Source organism: Orycteropus afer, unplaced genomic scaffold, assembly GCF_000298275.1.
Source record: "Orycteropus afer afer isolate SDZICR_OR568_19922 unplaced genomic scaffold, OryAfe1.0 scaffold00182, whole genome shotgun sequence".
Classification (NCBI taxonomy): domain Eukaryota; kingdom Metazoa; phylum Chordata; class Mammalia; order Tubulidentata; family Orycteropodidae; genus Orycteropus; species Orycteropus afer.
In genome coordinates, this window is record NW_006921769.1 from 856,868 (window position 1) to 876,968 (window position 20,101).

Consider the following 20,101-nt stretch of genomic DNA (forward strand, 5'->3'; position numbering starts at 1 on the left):
GTCCCAGCGATATAATTGTCACATTCATTAATGTCAGAGCTAGGACTATACCTTCAAGCCACATGACGTGTGTGTGTGTGTGTGTGTGTGTGCAGTGTGTGAGGGAAGAGAGAGCGAGTGAGAGAGATTACAAGTCAAAGGCTATCAGAAAAGTTATTTTTAATGTCCTACAATTTTGTTATTTTTCATCAGGGCTTCAAACCAGTTCATTCTGGTTCTACCTCTGCTGAGAATTTCCATTTCCACCCCAAATACACTGAATCACTGCCAAATACACCCCATAAAAATCATCTGAGAGTCGTGTTAAAATGTAGATTCTGAGTCTGTATATCTGGGGTGGAAATGCAGATTCTCAGCAGAGGGCTGAACCAGTGCAAACCCCCATTTTTCCAAGTGTCTCTTCCTGCCCTACTGAACACAGAAGTCTCATTAGTATTTAAGTGAATCTACATTTGTACCCAACAACTAATATGTTCTAATCATTACAAACATTTGTCTTATTAGGTAGATTAAGTGTGTCCCTTACAACCTAGATCAAACTATAACTAGTTAAGCACGTCTTAACAACCTGAATGCCCAATTATGTAGTTGGTATTAACAGCATACAAAGTACTTTGGGAAATATTGCCTTAATGAATTTTCATGATCCACAATCTCTCTTTCACTATTCAAACCCCTGGAATCTGGAATCTTCTACCAACACTCACTAAAAGTGTTTCAGAGATGATCACATTTATCCTTCTCAGGGCAAAATTGAGGGAACCTTTATCCAGTAGTAATCCTACTCAACATCCCGTTAGCATTCGATATGACTAAACAAGCTCTTTTTCTTAGATAAAATTCTTTCTTTCTGTGTTTTCAACATACTACATTCTTTCTAGCTAATATTTCTAGCTCTTATTATTATTTTTTTGGCCTCTTTTACCATGTCCTTTTCCATTGTTCACTATTAGTGTCTCCCAGAGATCTGTCTTTGCCTTTTCATTTTCTTACTACACACACCCATCATGTGTAATATGAAACACTGTGGCTTCAGCTCCAATTTCTGTGCTGACCCCAAATGCATACATCCATCTCCGGACATTCTCTGAGCTTCTGGCCCCCACAGCCAAATCCCACACAGGTATGTCAATCAAAAATGTCAACAATTGCCTCCCTTGTCTTTTCTTTCAAGCCTGCTCCATTTTCTTCTTACGTTATCTTGACAATAAAACAACCAAGGCAAACTTCTGATTAACAGTGAGGTAATAATATACTCCAACTAGGACAACTGTGATTATTAAATGAGATATCATTTGCAATATGTTTACTATCATGCCTGACCTCTGGTGAGCACTCAAAAAATAGTTCTTATTACTCCTTAAAATATACAGGAATATACTGTTCACTGATTTCTTTTTATTTTCATATAGTAACACATGGATATGTTTCAATATCAATATGTACACTTGTACATTTTCATTGTTGTTGTTGTTGTTGTTGTTATGTGCCGTCGAGTCAGCCCCGACTCATAGCAACCCCTCCTTGGGTTTCCGAGGCAGTATCACTACGGAAGTAGGATTGCCCAACCTTCCTTCCGAGGAGTGGCTGGTGGGTTTGAACTGTCAGCCGTACATTTTCATAGTATTTCATTACATAGATATGCCATAACATAATTAGCTGTATCTGTTCTTTTCGACTTAGGCCAGTACAAACAAAATAGCAATGAACTTAAGCATAAATATTTGCATGCTCCCTTTGAAGGAATTTCTGAGTCCAGTGAGAAGTAAGACCTAAAGGCCTCTGCCACATGACAACCACTCTTCAGAGGGGTAGTACCAATTTATACTCCCATCAACAATATATGGAATTAGCCAAAGTCTTATACTGAAATTTTTATCTTATACTCTTTCAATCTTTCCTTCACCCTGTCATCACAAAGCCTGCTGTAAAACGCAATTTTAACTTTTTAACTCCTGGGGTCAGAATCATTCAGCAGTTCCCTGTCATCTACAGAATGGAAGCTTCACTCCTCCTTGAGTTCCCATTGCTGCCCTCCCTCTGCCCCTGTCCTTCCATACACTGGCCAGTCAGTATGAACTAATTTTCCTTCCAAACACCTTCAAACAGCACCACTTAGATGTCCAGTAGACTTCTCTCATTCAACAGGCCCCAAATTGAAACTGTGATGTTTTTACATCTTTGTGTCGATTTTATACTTCCAATTTCTAAAGCCAAAAATCTTTGAGTCATTCTTGACTTCTCTCTCTCTCTCACAGTTCACATCATTTTAATCGAAAAATTTTGATGGCTCTAACTTAAAAAACACCCAGAATTCAACCCACTTCTGTTCTGGTGGTGTAATGGTTAAAGAATTTGGCTGTTAATCAAAAGGCTGGAAATTTGAACCCACCAGCCTCTCGGTGGAAGAAAGATAAGGCAATCTGCTTCTATAAAGATTTACAGCCTTGGAAACCATATGGGACAGTTCCACTCAGCTTTAAACGGTAGCTATGAGGTAGAATCGACTCGACTGGATGGCAGTAGGTGGTTTTCACCTGCCAATACCCTGCTCTGAGTCACCATCATCCCTTAACTTAGATTACTACAAGAACCTCCGAAATGGTGTCATTTATAACCTTGCTCAGCTACAGTCCATTTCAACCCTACAGCCTGAGGGATCACTTTAAAACAAAGTATAGATAGATTGTCATATCTTTGTTCAAACCTTGCAATGACCCCCTATCACTCAGGCTAAATACAAATTCCTAATCATGGTCTACAAGGCACTCTGTGATCTGGCCCCATCAACCTTCTGACCTCATTTCATACTACTGTTCTCCTTGACCTCTCAACTCCAGCCATATTCACTCCTTGCTAGTCCTCAAACACCCCAAGCAAGTTCTGCCTTAAGGCATTTGCATAGACTATTCCCTCTGCTGGGAATGTGGTTCCTCAGATTTCTACACAACTCAGCTCCCTGACCTCCTACACAATTTAATATCGCAAGAGGCCCCTCCTTCCAAGTTCCCTTTTCCTGCTCTACTATTTCTAGAGCAATCACCACATTCTAACGTACTACATATTTTATTTTCATGTATAGGATTTAAGCTCAACAAGCACAATGATTTTTGTTTTGTTCAATAATGGATCTCAAGTGCCCAGAACAGTGCCTGAGACACAGTAGGAATACATCAAATAGTTGCTGAATAAATGAATAAAACATCCCAGGCAGCTATACGCCTTCATGGAAGGGTTGCATATTAAAATTATTTGGGAGAAAAGTCAGATATGTAAATCAACAAAGTAAGATGAAAGATTGTGGGGGGGAGCATATAGCAAAATAGATGGTCCATGTGCACCCAAAGGGAACAGTGGCTACGCAGACCCAGTCAATCTCTACCCTGTAACAGAGCAACAACACTTCTACCTACCCCACCCCAAACCATCCAATTTGTCAAGTTGGAAATGTAGACTCTTAGGTTGAATCTTTTCAATTTAAACTTCTGTTCATGGATCAAACATTGTAAAGCAAAATGAGAGGTCACACAAACCTCTACTGTGAACCATGACCACCTGGAGGCTGCCACTCTGCCACAAAGCTTTGCCTGCTGGCTAGGTCTTCTCTTCCTCACTGTCTGAATAGCATCTACTTGTTTTTTCACAGCTCAGCTCCATGAAGCCTCTCTGGTATCCATAAGTTATCACTACTCCCTCTTTTGTGTCCCAGGGGACCCTGACCAGTCTTCCGTCACATCACTTCCAGCATCTGTGAGTTAAACCTCTTTCCTCTTCCTGGGGGATGGGTTTCCTGCTTCATCTCCTTCTTGCATACCCAACATAGGGTGTGTGCTAGGCACCCAGGAGGCTTTTAGTAGCATTTTGTTAAACGAATAACTGAATCTCACCAACAAGAAAACCACAATTCAGAGAGACGAAATGACAGCTAATAAATGATAAAGCCAAGATTGAGATCCAGATTCAAATCCTAAACTCTTAAAATGCTACTATAGCTTTTAAATAGTACAGAGACAATTCTCATATCAACTTATGTACAAGTAACCCAAAGCATAAAATAAATTATACTGCTATAATAATAAACAGCATTATAATGCTGTTTTTCTGTAATAACAAAATTATTTTATATTCTATCTCCAAAAAAATAACCTTAATAATTTTTAATCTAAGAAATTACTATTAAAAATGTATAGTATGAATTCTGTTTCCTTAAGTAGACACTGTGCCTAAGAGTATCCCATTTTAAGTACCTTATAAAAAGATGAGGCTATAAAGTCACCTAAAGTTAAGATGAATAAAAAACAAAAAAAACAAGCCTGGTGCCATCAGTCAATTCTGACACCTAGCAACCCTACAGGGCAGAGTAGAACTGCCCCACAGGGTTTCCAAGGCTGTCATCTTTACCAAAGCAGACTGCCTCATCCTTTTCCTGCAGAGTAGCTGATAAGTTCAAACAGCCAACCTCTTGGTTAGCAGCTGAATGCTTTAGCCACTCAGCCACCAGAGCTCCTAAAATAAAGAAGCAGGGCTATAAAACAAGAAATTTACATATTTACAATGGTTTTAGCAGCAACAGAGAATTCTAAAGTTAAATAAATTATGGTATCTCAAAAATCCTTTCTAAACTTATGATTATATCAAGCATTTTTTCAAAAAATGTATATACAGGATTTACAATTTTCATTTCGTATATAAAAAACAAAACTATAACTCACTGCCACTGAGTCGATTCCAACTCATAGTGACCCACACTAGGTTTCAGAGGTGGTAAATCTTTATGGAAGTAGACCACCCCATCATCCTTCCAAGGATCGCCTGGTGGGTTTGAATCACCAACCTCTGGTTAGCAGTCAAATGCCTTAGGCACTATGCCCCCACAGCTCCTTATTTTACTACATATTAATGTTGTTGTTGTTATGTGCCGTTGAGTCCGTTTGAACTACCAGCCTTCTGGTTAGCAGTCAAGTGCCTTATACTATGCTACCAGAGCTCCTATATAGTACACATTTTTAAGTCAGGAGGTCTGGTGGCCCAGTGCCTAAGGTATTATACTGCTAACTAGAAGGCTGGCAGTTCAAACCCACCAGCTGCTCCAAAGAAGATGGAAGATGGGGCAATCAACTTCCAAAAAGATTTACCACTTTGGAAACCCAATGGGGGTCGATATGAGTCATAAGTGACTGTAGGGCAGTGAGTTTGGCCTTTTTGCTTGACATGTTTTTAAAGATGCTTGAAAATTGACTATTTAAAAATTTACAAAGGCAAGAATATTTTCTTTTGTAAAAGTGAGAGCTATTTTCACCTAAGTTTAGGGAAAATATTTATTTTTATAATTATTGGATCCCTAAGCAGGCCAGGTGGCACAGTGCCTAAGGCATTTGACTGCTAACCAGAAGGTTGACGGTTCAAACCTACCAGACAGTCCGTGAAAGGAAAATGGGGTAATCTACTTCAGCAAAGATTTAATGCCTGGGAAACCCAAAGGGTCGCTATGAGTCAGAATGGACTTGATGGCAGTGAGTATGGGTTTTTTTGCTGTTAAGAGGATGGTCAGAGAAAAACTCAAAGGCCAATAATTGTATTTCCACAATTTTCCACAAGATGTCAGCACTTAACTGAACAACCTCACAGGTGGTGCTGGTGGTGGCTGTGATATATTCTCAGTAAATAGAACAATAGAAACACTTTCACTTCAGCATCTTAAGGAAGAGTTTTGGTGACAACTCACTTCATATGTTCCATGCATGTTCCCTGTTTTTCTTAGTATATTCTTAGACTAGTTTGTAAATCCTGCTATTTAGTTATTTATTTATAGAAACATTTTAATTTCCTTCTTTTCCAAGATAAATTTTTCCAATTTCTTCTTCGAACTAAATTAAGAACTTTTAAGTATTTATTGAAATCCAGGAATTAATCCTAGGAGTAACACAAGCATTAGCTTATTGGCCTATTTGGGTTATTTAGTTATCGGCCCCCCACCACCCTCTACTGCCCCCCATGTTACAGATGAGAAAATTGAAGAAAAAAAAATAGTGGTTTCCCAGGCCTTTCTTTCCAAACCTACATAACACACTCAGTGGACCACTAGAGTCTTCTGTATGTGTCCATGGGGGTATTTTCAGGCATTCTTGTCTTACTGCCTTCCTTTGTTTCCCACTAACTGACATCCCGAGTCACCAATCCCTGAGCACTGTCAGTACTCAACATCAGTAGGAGTAGAAGCATAGTTAGTGCTGCTGCTGCCTTTAACTTTGAGTGGTACCAGAGCCCAGTAACCATTCAGAAAGGCATACTGGGAACACATACAATTGTTTTTGAGAGGAAAGAGGGTATATAAACAATACAGAAATCTATATTAAATACATATCATCAAGTTTTTCTTACATCATTTGGATTCTTATCTTGCTTTTCGTATTTTTCCCGGTCATAAGCCATTTTCTTTAGCAATTTCTTCATGGCTTTTTTATCTTTTTTATGATTCTCCGTGTTTTGCTTCCTCACTTGGTTTACAATAAACTTGGGAATCTAAGAAGAAATTAAATTAAATTAAGTTTAGGGAAGAAAAAGGAAAGGCACCACCTTATGTTACAGAAATCATCATCTTTCTTAACTTTCAAGAGGAGTAAAGATTTTGTCTATTTGATAAGACTGTCATTTTACAAGGCATGTGACTGCTAACCAGAAGGCTGGAAGTTCAAACCCACCAGCCACTCTTCAGAAGGAAGACTAGGGTCGCTATGAGTTGGGATTGACTCATCAGCAGTGGATTTGGTTTTTCAGTTTATTTATTAAACTGAGAAGAGAGAACATATCAGTATTCACTGATCACGTGGACAGGTATCCACACGATGCCATTTACCATGCATCGGGTAAGGTTCTAAAAGAAGCCTTTTTCTTTTCTGAGCTTTTTATTGTAGTTTGGGTGAAAGTTTACAGAACAAATTAGTTTCCCATTCAACAGTTTATACGCATTTGTTTTGTGCAGTTGGTTGCAATCCCTTCCATGTAACTGCACTCTTCTCATTTTTCCTCCCTGGGTTCCCTGTTTCCACTCATTCTTCTTTCCTATGCCTCCCTGCCTTCTGGGCTTTGTTTTGTGTAAATGCTGCCCTTTTGGTCTCATATGGTCGCTTGTACTGAGAAGTACATTCCTCCCTGATGTTTTTGTTCACTTTATAGGCCTGTCTACTGTTGGACTCAAAGTTGATTCTTGGGGGTGGGGTCAATTCCAGGCTTGAAGAGTGACTAAGGGTCACAGTCTTGGGAGTACAGTCTTTTTCATGATTTTGACTTTTATTTCCTCCCTCTCTGTCCAGGACCTTCTGTTGTGATCCTGACCAGAGGGGTAGGTAACTGTAGCCAGGCACCATCTAGTTATTCTGGTCTTAGGGTGGTGGAAGCTAGGGTTCACCTGGTCCATTAGTCCCTTGGACTGTTTCCTTGAGTCTTTAATTCTTTCTTCTTTGCTCCAGACCATAAGAGACCAACAGTTGTACCATAGGTGGCCACTGACAAGCTTTTAAGACCCCAGTGGCTACTCACCACAATAGAATGTAGAACACTGTCTTTGTGTCAATTGACCTAGATGTCCCCTGAGACTGTGGTACTAAGCCCCCAAGCCCAGTGACTATTCCCTCAAGGAGTTTAGTTATGATAAGAAGTTTTCACAAGTGTGTATCCTATATGCTCTATCATATCTTTGGTATATATACAGCACATACAAATATATGTATAGATATATCCTCTGCCAAACCTACATATACTCGTGGGCATACTCCCATTCACCTTCCCACATATGTTTGGCTTGCATATCTACCTACATATCTACTCTTACGTATTGCTTGTTATTACTATTATTGCAGGATTGCACGTGTAATAGTATTTATTTCTGTTGTCTTTTACTCTTGTGTGCCTCCCAGCATCTTCCCTTGCCTTGGTCTTGTTGTTCAAGGACATAGGGACAATTCTTTCATGTCATGTAAGCCAAGAAATAGAGACTACCTGTGGTGAGTGGTAGTAGAGACCATCACACCTTCATCCTTTAGCAGCCATTTATCTACACAGTCCTTCTGTCTAGCTTACAGTCCCCTTCTAGTTACCAGCTACCCTCTACTGTCAAGAGAGACAAAAATTTCACCAATAAAGAAAAGTTGGCAAGTAAATAGCAATAAACCAGGAACAATTCTCATAAACTATATTAGCAAAAATAAAGTATTTTAAAGCTCCTATATTATAACCACATAACAACAACAACATAATGTAGCCATGAAATAATGTTGGCATTTTAAAAATTGAGATTTAATAAATGCCTACTAATTAAAAAAAAAAAAAACAAACATTTGAAATCATTTGTGTCAGTTGCTTTTTATAGGGAATGTGAAAATAAATATGAGACTTCAGAATTTAGATTATCATCCCTCTGTCTTTACAACAAATGACTTGGGGGTTCCTCAAATAAGAGACTGAGATATCCAATAGTATGTTTTACTTGGAAGTTCTTTAGTTCATTTTTTCTAAATGCTTATAAAATGCATCTCTCAAAAATTACAAATTTCACTGGATAATGAGAGCTTAATCAACGAAGTTCTCATCCACCATCTTGTTCTTGTGCTGTTGAGAAGCAGAGCCCTGATTATCTGTCAAAACTCGAGCTCAATAGGAGGCTAAAACAAGGAAACCATTTTCAAGACATTCCCAGCAATTAGGATGCAAAATATACATACCCCTTTTAAAAAAAAGATTCCATGAAAAATAACTGTGAACAATCTGATTCCAAGATGGTATGTACTTTTTAAAAGACTACAGGTCTAAATATTAGGAGAAAGGAAAATGGACAGAAACAAGTAAGTAGGAAGTAATTTTTATAAGTCTTGTTTAATATAATTTCATGATTTTAAAATAGCAATTCACAGAGCTGCCTTATATATGTGAATAAAATGCCTGTAATATTTTCTGCATTCAAAAGTTTTAAACATAATCTTATAAAGCTGGTAACAAAATATGTAATGTGCTTTTAAAAACCATTATGGAAAAAAAGCACATTGCATGTGTATAACAGTTTTATAAAATTAAGTCTCAAATTTCTATAATCAATTATACTAGGAAGTGATAGGGTCATTAACAGAACTTAAAAATAACTACTTACTGTCCACAGAAGTTTTTGATATTTAATCAACAAGTGCATGACGTTAGCTGTTCCAGCTGCCATTACGAATTCTCGTTGTTCACTGGACTTCACACCAAACGGATGACACATAAAGAGATTGGGGGCCATGACCATTGCTATATTCATGACTGTCATTTTATTTTTCTCCTTATTGTCTATTACTCTTTGCAGAAAGTCAAGCAGAGCCTGAAACAGAAATGACTCTTTGAGATTTGTGTTGTACATGAAGAGACGAGATTAAAGCACTGTAGTTTACTGAATTTTTATTTAATTTAAAAAGAAAGTTGTGTATAATCATAGTCAGCTAGCTGCATCCAACAGTCCTGGCCACCAAAGCTTCTCTGTCAGTTTGATACTACTTCCTGGGATGGTGTTTTGTTTCTACCAAGGACCACGGCACTGGGGAATGAGGCAGACAAGGTGAGAATATAAACTAATTGGAAGAGAGAAGAATGGAAAATTAGCATCCCAGTAGCCTGATGGAGCACAGAAAAGCATTTAAAAATATCATAAAAATATTCGCTCGTTTCAGGAATAGTTGCACTTTGACCCCTAGGCATGAGAGAGAGAGAGAAAGAGAGAGAGATTGTCTCTTAAGAAGGCTCATTCAACCTCAACTTCATTTGCTTTAAGGAGATTAAGATGGGGAGGAAGTGAGGTGAGGTGAGACCCATAAGAAGAGCATTTTTAAAACTGAATGAATGAATGAGAAGAACTTCTCATCAGAAAAGGGCAATTTATGCTGAGCTTGGTGCTACCCAGTCCCCAACTCCACTGTGAGCACCTGTGTGTCCTCTGAGGGTACCTTCCATGATGCCCTAGATGGCTGAGATCACCCTCTTCCTAACAGAGCTATAGGCTTCATCTTCATCCTTTGCTTAATTAATTTGGGGCGAGCAATAATAACAACAACTGCACCAGTATGTGACATTCTCTGTGGGTGAGCCTCTGCCTTGAGCATACTAGAGATCATCTCATTTAATCTCTACTCCATCCAGATGAAATAGATCAGATGCCAGAATTATCCCCATTTAAATGATGAGAAAGCAATGTCTTAGAGAATTTAAGTGGACGACCAATGGTCACTTTGTTAGGAAATGGTGGAAAAGCTCTACTTAGTTTTTGTTTCTGAACCCTTAACTAATAAAAATTGGTTTGGTTTGGTTTTGTATTTTGCCCAAAACTCCTACCTTGAAAAGGCCAAATAAACTGTAACCAAATGAAAAAGAAACACATGGAAAGAAAAAATAGGAGGGCATAGAACACACAAGATATTAGGGGGAAAAAAAATCGTTCTAAGTGCTAACAGCTTGATCTTGAACAAGTTTAGCTGCTATATAGACCTCAAAATTCTCAAACAAACTAAAGGCATAGCCTTAATATCTAACAAAGAGATTTATGTATCTAATTTCTGGTGCAGCGCTGACAAAGTTAAATTGTAATACGAGCATAAGGTTATATAAAAACAACACATTTTCTCAAATGAGGACAAAAGATTAATTGGTAAGATTTGGAAGAAATATTTAATTTTGTTCCATAGAGACCAGAATAATTATTTGGGGACCAGCATATCTCTTTCTTCCTGGGCATAAATTACAGTGATTAGGTAATAAACCATTTTAATTGTGGTGTACGTATGCAATACATTTATTCAAAATATTACCATAAGAATCCTAGAGTCCATGTGTGAGTATATATAGATATGCAATAAATAATAAGATGCAAGCCCAGCCCTTGCTGGAAGAACTGCAGCATTTTCTCTTCACTGGAAGTACAAGAACTGCCTTTTTTGGGAAGTATTTACTTTAACACTGTGTTGTCAAAATATCACCGATGCGCTCTCTGAAAACTTGAGTTTGAGTCCCAGCACAGTTACTTACTAGTTACTTACTTACTGGTTATTTACAGTTACTTACACAGTTACTTACTAGGGTGATCTTGGGGAAACTTTTTCTCTCTCTGATCTTTACATTTTTCTTATTTGGAAAATGGGAAAACTGATTACATAGCCTGTGAGGATTAAGTCAATGCATGTAACGTGCTTCCTAATACTGCAAAACGGGAAGACAAATGTTACCCTGCATGGTTTGTTGACATCTTAAAATCCTCCATGCCAAAGGCAGGTATAATTGGTCCAAATGGACAACATTCAAAGGTAAAAGAATTTTGGTTAAGTAGTTTATCCACAGATACCTATAACTTTGCGCAGATGCCAGGACTAGTATTGAACACGGTGCCTTCTCACCTGTAGGTGTGTTGCAGAACTCTTCAACGCAACTCGTGATCCTTTTCCTCCAAATGACAACTGAATGAGTGGTTCTGGTACTTGGTAAGTTGGAAGACTTCAAGGTAGGCTTCCTGACATTACTTTGCAATAGAGTCTCTTCTCTCTCATAGAACTACATTTATGGTTTATTCTCTTGCACAGAGGCCATATTTATTTCCATGATTCTATTATTAACATTCTTATTTAAAACGTTCATCAGAGCTAGTTCATTAAGACACTAAAGCTTAAGTAAAAATTTTTTTTGCATCTGCCAGTTTTTGACAAAAAATAAACCAATTTTCCGCCTTAGTTATAATATTTTGCTCCTATATACAAAAGCCAAAATGATGCTAAAACATTTAAAACTGGTTTATAAACAGTCTATGCTTAAAACAATATACCTGAGACTTTGAAGAAATGCCCAAAGAAGAGCTCTAGGCCAGCCTCGCCCAATAGGAACCATATTAGATCAAGTGTTTCCTCCTATAACTATGTGAAGTCATTTGAATTTAGGTAAATTTTAAAAGGAGTTCATGGCACAAAAAGAGTTGACATGCTACACTGTTAACTGAAAGGTTGAGGGCTTCTATCCACATAGAAGTGCCTTAGAAGAAAGACCTGGCAATCTACTTCAAAACCCTACATCCCATTTAAAATCCTATGGTGCCCAGTTCTACCAGGACATATGGAGTTGCCAAGAATCAGATTAACAACGACCAGTATTGGTATATTTTAAACTAAATTATGTCTTTCCATTCAACTTTATATGTGTTCATTCACAGGGCCACCACCTGGACTGGCATTTTCAAGTGAGTAAGAAAAAAGATGCTCTTTTCTCTTTCTGGGTAGATGAAGTCCTGTGGTGATGTGCAGCTGGAAAACAGAGGATAGGCTGGAAATCAGCTCCCACTTTGTCCTGGGTTGAATATCCCTGTTAGGTCAGAACCTACACATCCATACATGACAGCCTTGGTCATAAAACGAATGGAACCCTTTCTGGAGTTGGCATAAGTCTCAAAAGTACATCAAAATATAACCTAACGTTACCTTGTCAGTTAGTCATTTGACAATCACTGGAACAAAATATTTTTTTCTGACTTAGTGAAGAGAATAACTCCTTGGAAGTTTTCCTGTAGCAGGTGTACTGCTTTTGACCCAGTCATCCTCATAGGCTGCTTTTATCCAGAAAAGTTGAGTACTAACATTCATTCCGTGGACATTAAAGAACTATCACTATTTTCATTTCTTGACAATTTAAACAGCAGGAAATGCAGGGGCTAAAGAAGCAAGGGTATTGCCCTTACCTGTACATTATTCTGTAAACTTTTGCCCTTAAGGAAAATGAAGTCAATGCAGAGTGATCCATTGAATACTATGAAAGCTACTGATGATGTTCAGAGTAAATGATATTAAATTGTTTGAATATTACACCAAATCACTTTGAAATTATAATATATACCAGAAACTCAGGATAAGTCTTAAGAGAAATAACCACAATTTGTTTGAATTGGTCTAACAAACATTTCAAGCTCACCATTATGACTTATTTCAAACTCTGTTACTATACTCTTACTGCAAACAATTGTAATATTTTAGTTAAAGGCAATAGTGGGTTATAAATAATGAATGTTAGTATTTTAAAAAACATTCATTGTTAAATTTATTAATATATGCTCACTAAACTTTAAAATATATAATCAATGAATTTGGAAAATGCAGAGAAATATGAAGAAAAAAACAAAAATTACTCATGGTCTCATTAATAAATGAACCTTAATCATTAGTTATGGCATAAATGTTCTAGTAAAATCTTGAGTGAAAAAAAAATCTCAATAATACTGAAGTGCGATGTATTACTTAATATGGTCCTTCTATAGCCATAGTCTTATTAACTACCACCAAATGACTGAGCGGGACTCTGTAAATGTGGGGAGCTTGTGGCCTCCCAATAGCATTGAATGTTGTTGTTGTTGTTATGTGCCGTCAAGTCTGACCTGACTCATAGCGACCCCTCCTTGGGTTTCCGATGCAGTATCACTACAGAAGTAGATTGGCCAACCTTCCTTCCGAGGAGTGGCTGGTGGGTTTGAACTGCCAGCTTTCTGGTTAGCAGTCAAGTGCTTTAGGCACTACACTACAGCATGCTAATAATATAAATAAGGTACACAGCACCTTTGTTGGGGGTGGGACCATGCAAATAAGGTATATGGAAACCTAATGAGGGAATTGGTCAGTTTTGCCATTCCCATTAGGTTTAAGATGAGCCCTCCCAGAGGCAGAAAGGGAGGACCTCACTACCATCAAGCAAGAAGAGCCAGGAGTGGATCACGTCCTTCAGACACTTAGGACATGAGATCTTTGTGCTGAACCTCCTCAACCCAGGAGACAGAGAGCCGTAACGCTTTGCGGAGACAGAAAGCCATGGCGAGCAGCATGGCAGAGAAATGGCGGCAGCAGAACCAGGAGACCTGGCAGAAGACCCAGCAGGAGGTCAAACTGCCCCCCCATGCCACTTTTCCAAATATCAATAATATAGCTAACCCAATAAATAAATGAATAAAGAGCTTAAAGTCTTCTTTCAACATTTTTTTTAAAAACATACCTCTTTTTGGTAGCCTATTATGCTGACATTTTCAAGATATACATCATATTGTGATGCCACAAAGAAAGAAAAATAATTCTGCTTCATTCTAAGGGAGATTTAATGTAAACAAATCCAGCTGACCTTCAGTGTATCCCTGTTTGCATCAGGTAGGAGGATGACAAGGAGATTCAAAGCCTGTAGTTGTTGCTTCTTGGTCGGAAGGTCTGCAGACAGATTAAGTAAACATGAACTCTTTCCTGAACATTTCTCTTTACTTTCTTTTTTTCAAGAAAAAAAGTTATTTGGCGCAAATATGACTGTGAAATGTAAGACACAACGACTGAGCAGCAAGCCTTGTTGAGCGTGTGTTTGTGGGAGATCAGTAAAAGCAGCTGCTGTTACAGTGCTGCTTCTCTCAGAATGCTCACTTCCAACTATGATCATATGACAAGTAGCCTTATGTTTGCAGACACTCAACAGTGCTTTGGAAATAATTTTAACTTCTGTGTGATAATTATTTTCCAATGAAAAGACATAGAAGATGAGGCCTTCCGTGATATGATGTCAGAGTGCATCTGTAACAGTGAAGTTTCTTTATTTTAAATGGCTAATGAACAAACTACAGGGTTGAGTCTGTCAATTCTAACAGGGGTATGTAAAACACAATCAGTGCTCAATAAATGTTCATGGAATGAATTACAACCGTGGATTGAAATCGATGTGATGCCACCTAACAACAACAAAAGATGATTATCATTCTTGACGCGTGCATCATTTTCAGTGGCTCTTATTCCAGTTAAATGATGCCCGTAGGGAATAAGACATTTGACTGCTAACCAGAAGGTCAGCGGTTCAAACCCACCAGCTGCTCCTTGGGAGGAAGGTGGGGTGATCTACTTCTGTAAAGACTTATAGCCTTGGAAACCCAATGGGGGTCACCATGAGTTGGACTCTACTTGATGGCAATGAGTTAGTTGATTGGTTCAAGGATATACAAAATCACTCCTGTATTTGTTTCTCAGGAATAACTTCAGTATTTTAAACCATATCCAATGAATTTATGCAAAATAGTACAATTTAACCATTAAAAAATATATTTTAGATAGAAGATAAGTTCAGTCAGTCCTCTCTAAGACATTTTAAAGAAGTACTGATACCATTAACTCATGGGAATCATCCCAATACTATATACTTTATGAATGGTCTATAGCAGTTCTAATTAGCACCATGATATTAACTCTCCATGATCATGAATACTGCCCCCATTTTACTATCACTAGTGTCTTAGTTTGGAAGATTAATTACAGCCACTTTTGAGTGGTTACGAAAATTTTTTTGGATAGCCTCAAACAGTAAAAGAGACAATCATGCCAGTACATAAACCTCATCCTATCTCTATCTTCACTGGAAAAGAAATCAAGAGCTATTTGAGACATTCATCTGGAGCCTGCCTAAGATCACAAAATGGCAAGACATAAGAGTTTGTTGCCTTCCACCAAAATGCTTTGTTCCATGTTTCTGCGTGACAATTTCATAATTTAATTTCTGAAGAAATGCTGACAGACTGCCACATCTCTTTATGCTTTTATGGTAACTGTTAATCCACAGCTTCTCCAATAAGTGTTGCTTTTAACACTTGGCAAGAAAAATGTATCAGAGATCTTATGTGACTCATTCATTCTATTACAAAAGAAATGTGGAGTTTCAGGTTTAAGCACTAAAATATATTGTATTGCTTAAATGTCATACAACTAATCTGTATTCAGAGACAACACTCTATTAACTACTTAGTCAGAGATGTATATTTATATAGGAAAAGGAAAACAACATGTAGTATTTGAGTATCCACTGACATCACTGAGTCAATATGTGTATCTGGTTATATTCCTTGTCATACAGATTGTCTTTAAAACAATCAATATGGATGGCAGTGGTACGAGGATGGCTCCAAAGTGGGACGGCACTTACTTTGGACGGCCTGAAAGGCTTTGAGATACTCTACACTGAGCAATGGCTGGGGTAGCTCCCGAATGAAGAGCTTCAGAAGGCTGGCTGCATCATGCTGCTTGACACTTTCCCAATTAAAAATCCCTTCATAAAACTTTGCTTCAAGTTCTTGGCAAAGACTCTGAAAGGCAGAAGGAAAGGAGGAAGAAAGGAAAAAAAAAAAAAAAAAAAAACTACCAGTAAGTGCATTTTTTTTCTGAAGTTTGATACATTTCTTACTTTATAAGAGTTTCTACTTTCAAAAATATTCCTGAAAGTAAGTAAGGCCACTATTTCCCTGTTACTCAAAAGACTACCCCTCCCCTCCTCCACTCTAACTGTACTTTACCAATGAAAACACAGCACAGAGACCAAACATTTTAAAGCTTTCAAATTCCTCAGAGATTCAGCAAAACTTTGGTAGTAAATGCTTAATTGAAAGACTAATAGATATGGTCTTTTCATCTGGGGGCTTCACCTAGACATGATAATTCTTTATCAAATTTTAAAAATCATTTAAAAATAAAAACTATATTACATATAAGTAATACACAGCTGAACTACATAATCAGTCTCTGGGCTTAAAGCAGATCAGTTATCTCTGGGAAACAGAAAAACAAATCCTATAGCAAATTAAGCATTAAATTATATCAGTACACCTGTCTTAAATGCATAGGCCATAAGTGGCATAGCCGTCCTGTTGCCAGCCACAGAAAGTAGTTTGAGTCCATGTAGGATTACAAATATCTAGTTCATTTACCCCAAGGATGCTACAAAAATTTGCCAGGCAAATTATTACTAATAAATCAATTTTGTTTCAAAATTACTATTTTCTGTATGCTTTTCTCTGTGGCATAAATCCTAGTATGTGAGAAACCCTTCCAAGTTTCTGTCACTTCCTTCTATTATTTGAAAAGGTTCTCTCAAGGCTTTCTTCTTTCAGAATGAATTTATTACATTTTTCTCCTCAGCATATCCACGAATTTCTATACCAATTATTTTTGTAATAAATGGAATACATGAAGATGATCCTAGAAATAGGAGAGAGAGAGAGAGAAAGACAGAAAGACAGAGACAGAGACTGTGAGAGAAGAGTACAAAGAAGTGTGTGGGGGGCAACCAAAAATTGTGTGTATTCTCTTTAAATTATTTATAATGGACCAGCTGCTGCATAATTTGGTGGGTGACAACAGGCTGGGTTGAAGAGTAGAGCCAGCTGAATCCATTTAACTGGGCTTTCTAGATATTACACTTAGTTGAACTGGTCCTTTTAACAGCCTTACTGTGACAAAGTAAAATATTCATTATATATTTTTCACCATTCTGTATTAAAGCAAACATGTTTTTCACTTCTGTGAGTTGGCCACCATGCTCGGCTAGCAGGGGCCCAAGTGCTTTGAACAGGGAGCTGAGAAGCAGTGATCATTCTGATATGGGTAATATGAAGTCACGTTACCTGTTTCTGAGAGATTACCGTATATTTACACAAATAATGCACATATCCTACTTTTTCTTTTGGGGGGGCAACCCTGCCCTCCTCTGCAAGACTTTTTTGTTACTATACTATGACAAATTTGTTTTTAAGTATTACTTTAAAAACCATTAGCATAGTGTACCTACAAAAATATCTCACAGGGGAGGGTGTGGTCAGCAATTGAATGTAGAACTCCAGCACTATTGCGTAGTAAAAAAAGATATATCCTGTAAGGAAATGTACTTCTCATTTATCCCAGAATCACAGCCAATACTATTGACTTGAGGTGAAACTGCCTTAGATGTTAGTAAGTGAGATGAGACAAGGGCCAGTTATCAAATCTACAGACACATCAAAACTCTTTCAGGCAGTTTTATGTATCAGATACCAAATCCAGAGACACAAGCTGAACATGTAAGCAGGGTATATCAAATTACTCAAATACTGTTGAGCTGAGATCATTATGTACTAAGAGCTAAGTAAGGAGACCTGTGCTCTACACTGAAGGAGCTTATCAAAATAAGCCGGTGATGCAAAACTGTGGAATGTGTGAATAGCAATTCCAGTCCTGCCAGCATCAGAGCACCAAAAAACAAAGTCACTGGTGAGGACAGTGTGCACCCACCAACAACCATTTCACACTGTTCCAGAGCAAATTATTTCATATAGACTAGCTCTGAAATGAATGAGCAGACTATCTCTGCTTTCCATCCTATTTTCTCTTGCGAATTCAAATTCAGGAAGACAATATAGTGGATATGGCAGCTATTTGTGCTATCTCAGTTTAGACATAAAGCTGAGCTTGGAAGGTAGCTAGGGTAAGAGAGACAGGTAGTGACCAAAAACCAAGAACATTGCTTGCATACATTTTCCAGACAGAGCCACAATTCCAAGTCTGAGCGCTCTTAAAAATGCAAGTCTCTGGACAGCACATCATTATGTATTATGGACAACCTGTAGGGTAACTCCACCTTTATCCTACATTCATTGGAAACTTAATTCCCCACAGCATGAGTTGGGCAAACGAGATGAAACCACAAAGACACACAGTATTAGAGGAAAATGGGAAAGAAAATGCTATCTAGAGAGAAAAAAAAATGAGGGAGATAAGGGTATACAACTGGGAATTCTAGGAAAGAGGTTACCACACCTCTTTCATAAGCCAGACTCATGCTACCCTGGATATAATGAGATAAGGAATGGTGAACAGACAGGAGAAGGCGCTCCACTCAGGAGCCTCATTTTGACAGCTCAAAAAAGTCTTTTTGATGACTTCTTAGGGATTATTATCAAAAGCCCTACTCCACTCACCTGGGAGAGTCTATGATCCTCCCTTTTTGTCCCTTTTAATTCAACTGACATAACTCATCCTGACTAAATCCATAACCAAAGCAAAACCCCACGTGCTTCTGAGTAAAACTGTGCTCCATGGGGTTTTTAATGGCTGTAGTCTTCCAAGGGGCCTCAGGGTGGATTCAGGCTGCCAACCTTTCAGTTACTAGCTGTGTTCTTAAGCACTGTGCCATCCAGTAGCTCCATCACCACCCCTCTATTAATATTTTGACTCGTGTTCTTTGTTCATCAGAAGAAAGAAATCACTCTTATTGCTCGTTTACTTTTGTTTCTATTTTATTATTGCAAACTAGACAGAGTCAAATCATTTGCATATTTATTTATTGTAGTAGTGGTATATGTCATATAGTGATTTTAAAAAAAATTAAAAACAGAAGGGAGTGGAGAAAAAGTGAATAGTAACGAATTTACATGGTTTTATTGTTTTTATTTTATCCACTTTATACTTGCAATGGAGAGAGGATGGGGAGGACACATTAGCTTTTAAAATGGAAAAGTATAACTCAACAGTAAAATGTTACATTAGTAGGACTAAGAGATTACCTTGATTCTACTGGCAGCTCCAGGTATTCGTAAGAGGCCTTCAGTTTCCAAACCTCCCTCTTCAATTCGAGAAATCAGCTGTGTATAAACAGAAGAACATTCTGATTTTGGTATTCGTAACAGGTACCATTCCAAATTTAACATCTGTTTCATATAAATAAATGGAAACTAATTACAATGGCACACAAACTGGATTCTATGTTTTGAATGCTATTGCAGTATTACTATCCTTTAAACCAGCAAGTCCCAAAACTTTAGTTATAATTTTTAAAAATGTTGGATCGTATTCTCCTTTATAACAGAAATGTGTAATTTTACACAACAGCTATAGTTCTCCAAACAAAGAAAGAAAGAAGATGCAACTAAAAACACCCATGTTTCTGCTTTTTCAGAAACATACATTTTGCAATCAAATAAATCGTATGAAAGTCTAGTACTTGCACATTTATGTATCATTTTTAGTTTGTTCAAAAAAATTATTTATGATATAAAGTAAAAACTTGTTTTCAAATATTCCTGTTTGTCTTTTAAGCTTTAGGTGGTAAAGAAATGAAAAACAATTGATGCCTAGAACTTCTCAATCATGTCCAATGTCCAATGAACACATACAGACCTCACTGTGTCCAGAACCCTACTAAAATCACAATTAGAGACTTTTTAAAAAAGCAGAAACCCACAAGCAAATGGAGACAAGTTAATGACAAACTCTTAGAATCTGGGAAGAAGATAAAA

At 37.6% G+C, this 20,101-nt stretch overlaps 1 protein-coding gene across 1 annotated transcript in view; it reads right to left on the bottom strand.

Annotated features, from left to right (window-relative positions):
- The window catches only part of ARHGAP18 (Rho GTPase activating protein 18), a 191,654-nt gene that overhangs the window by 22,011 nt on the left and 149,542 nt on the right, over window positions 1-20,101 (bottom strand). The window contains 5 exon segments of the mRNA XM_007947358.2: window positions 6,382-6,522; window positions 9,143-9,349; window positions 14,155-14,237; window positions 15,982-16,141; window positions 19,370-19,447. Of these exon segments, the coding sequence (XP_007945549.2) occupies window positions 6,382-6,522; window positions 9,143-9,349; window positions 14,155-14,237; window positions 15,982-16,141; window positions 19,370-19,447 (669 nt within the window).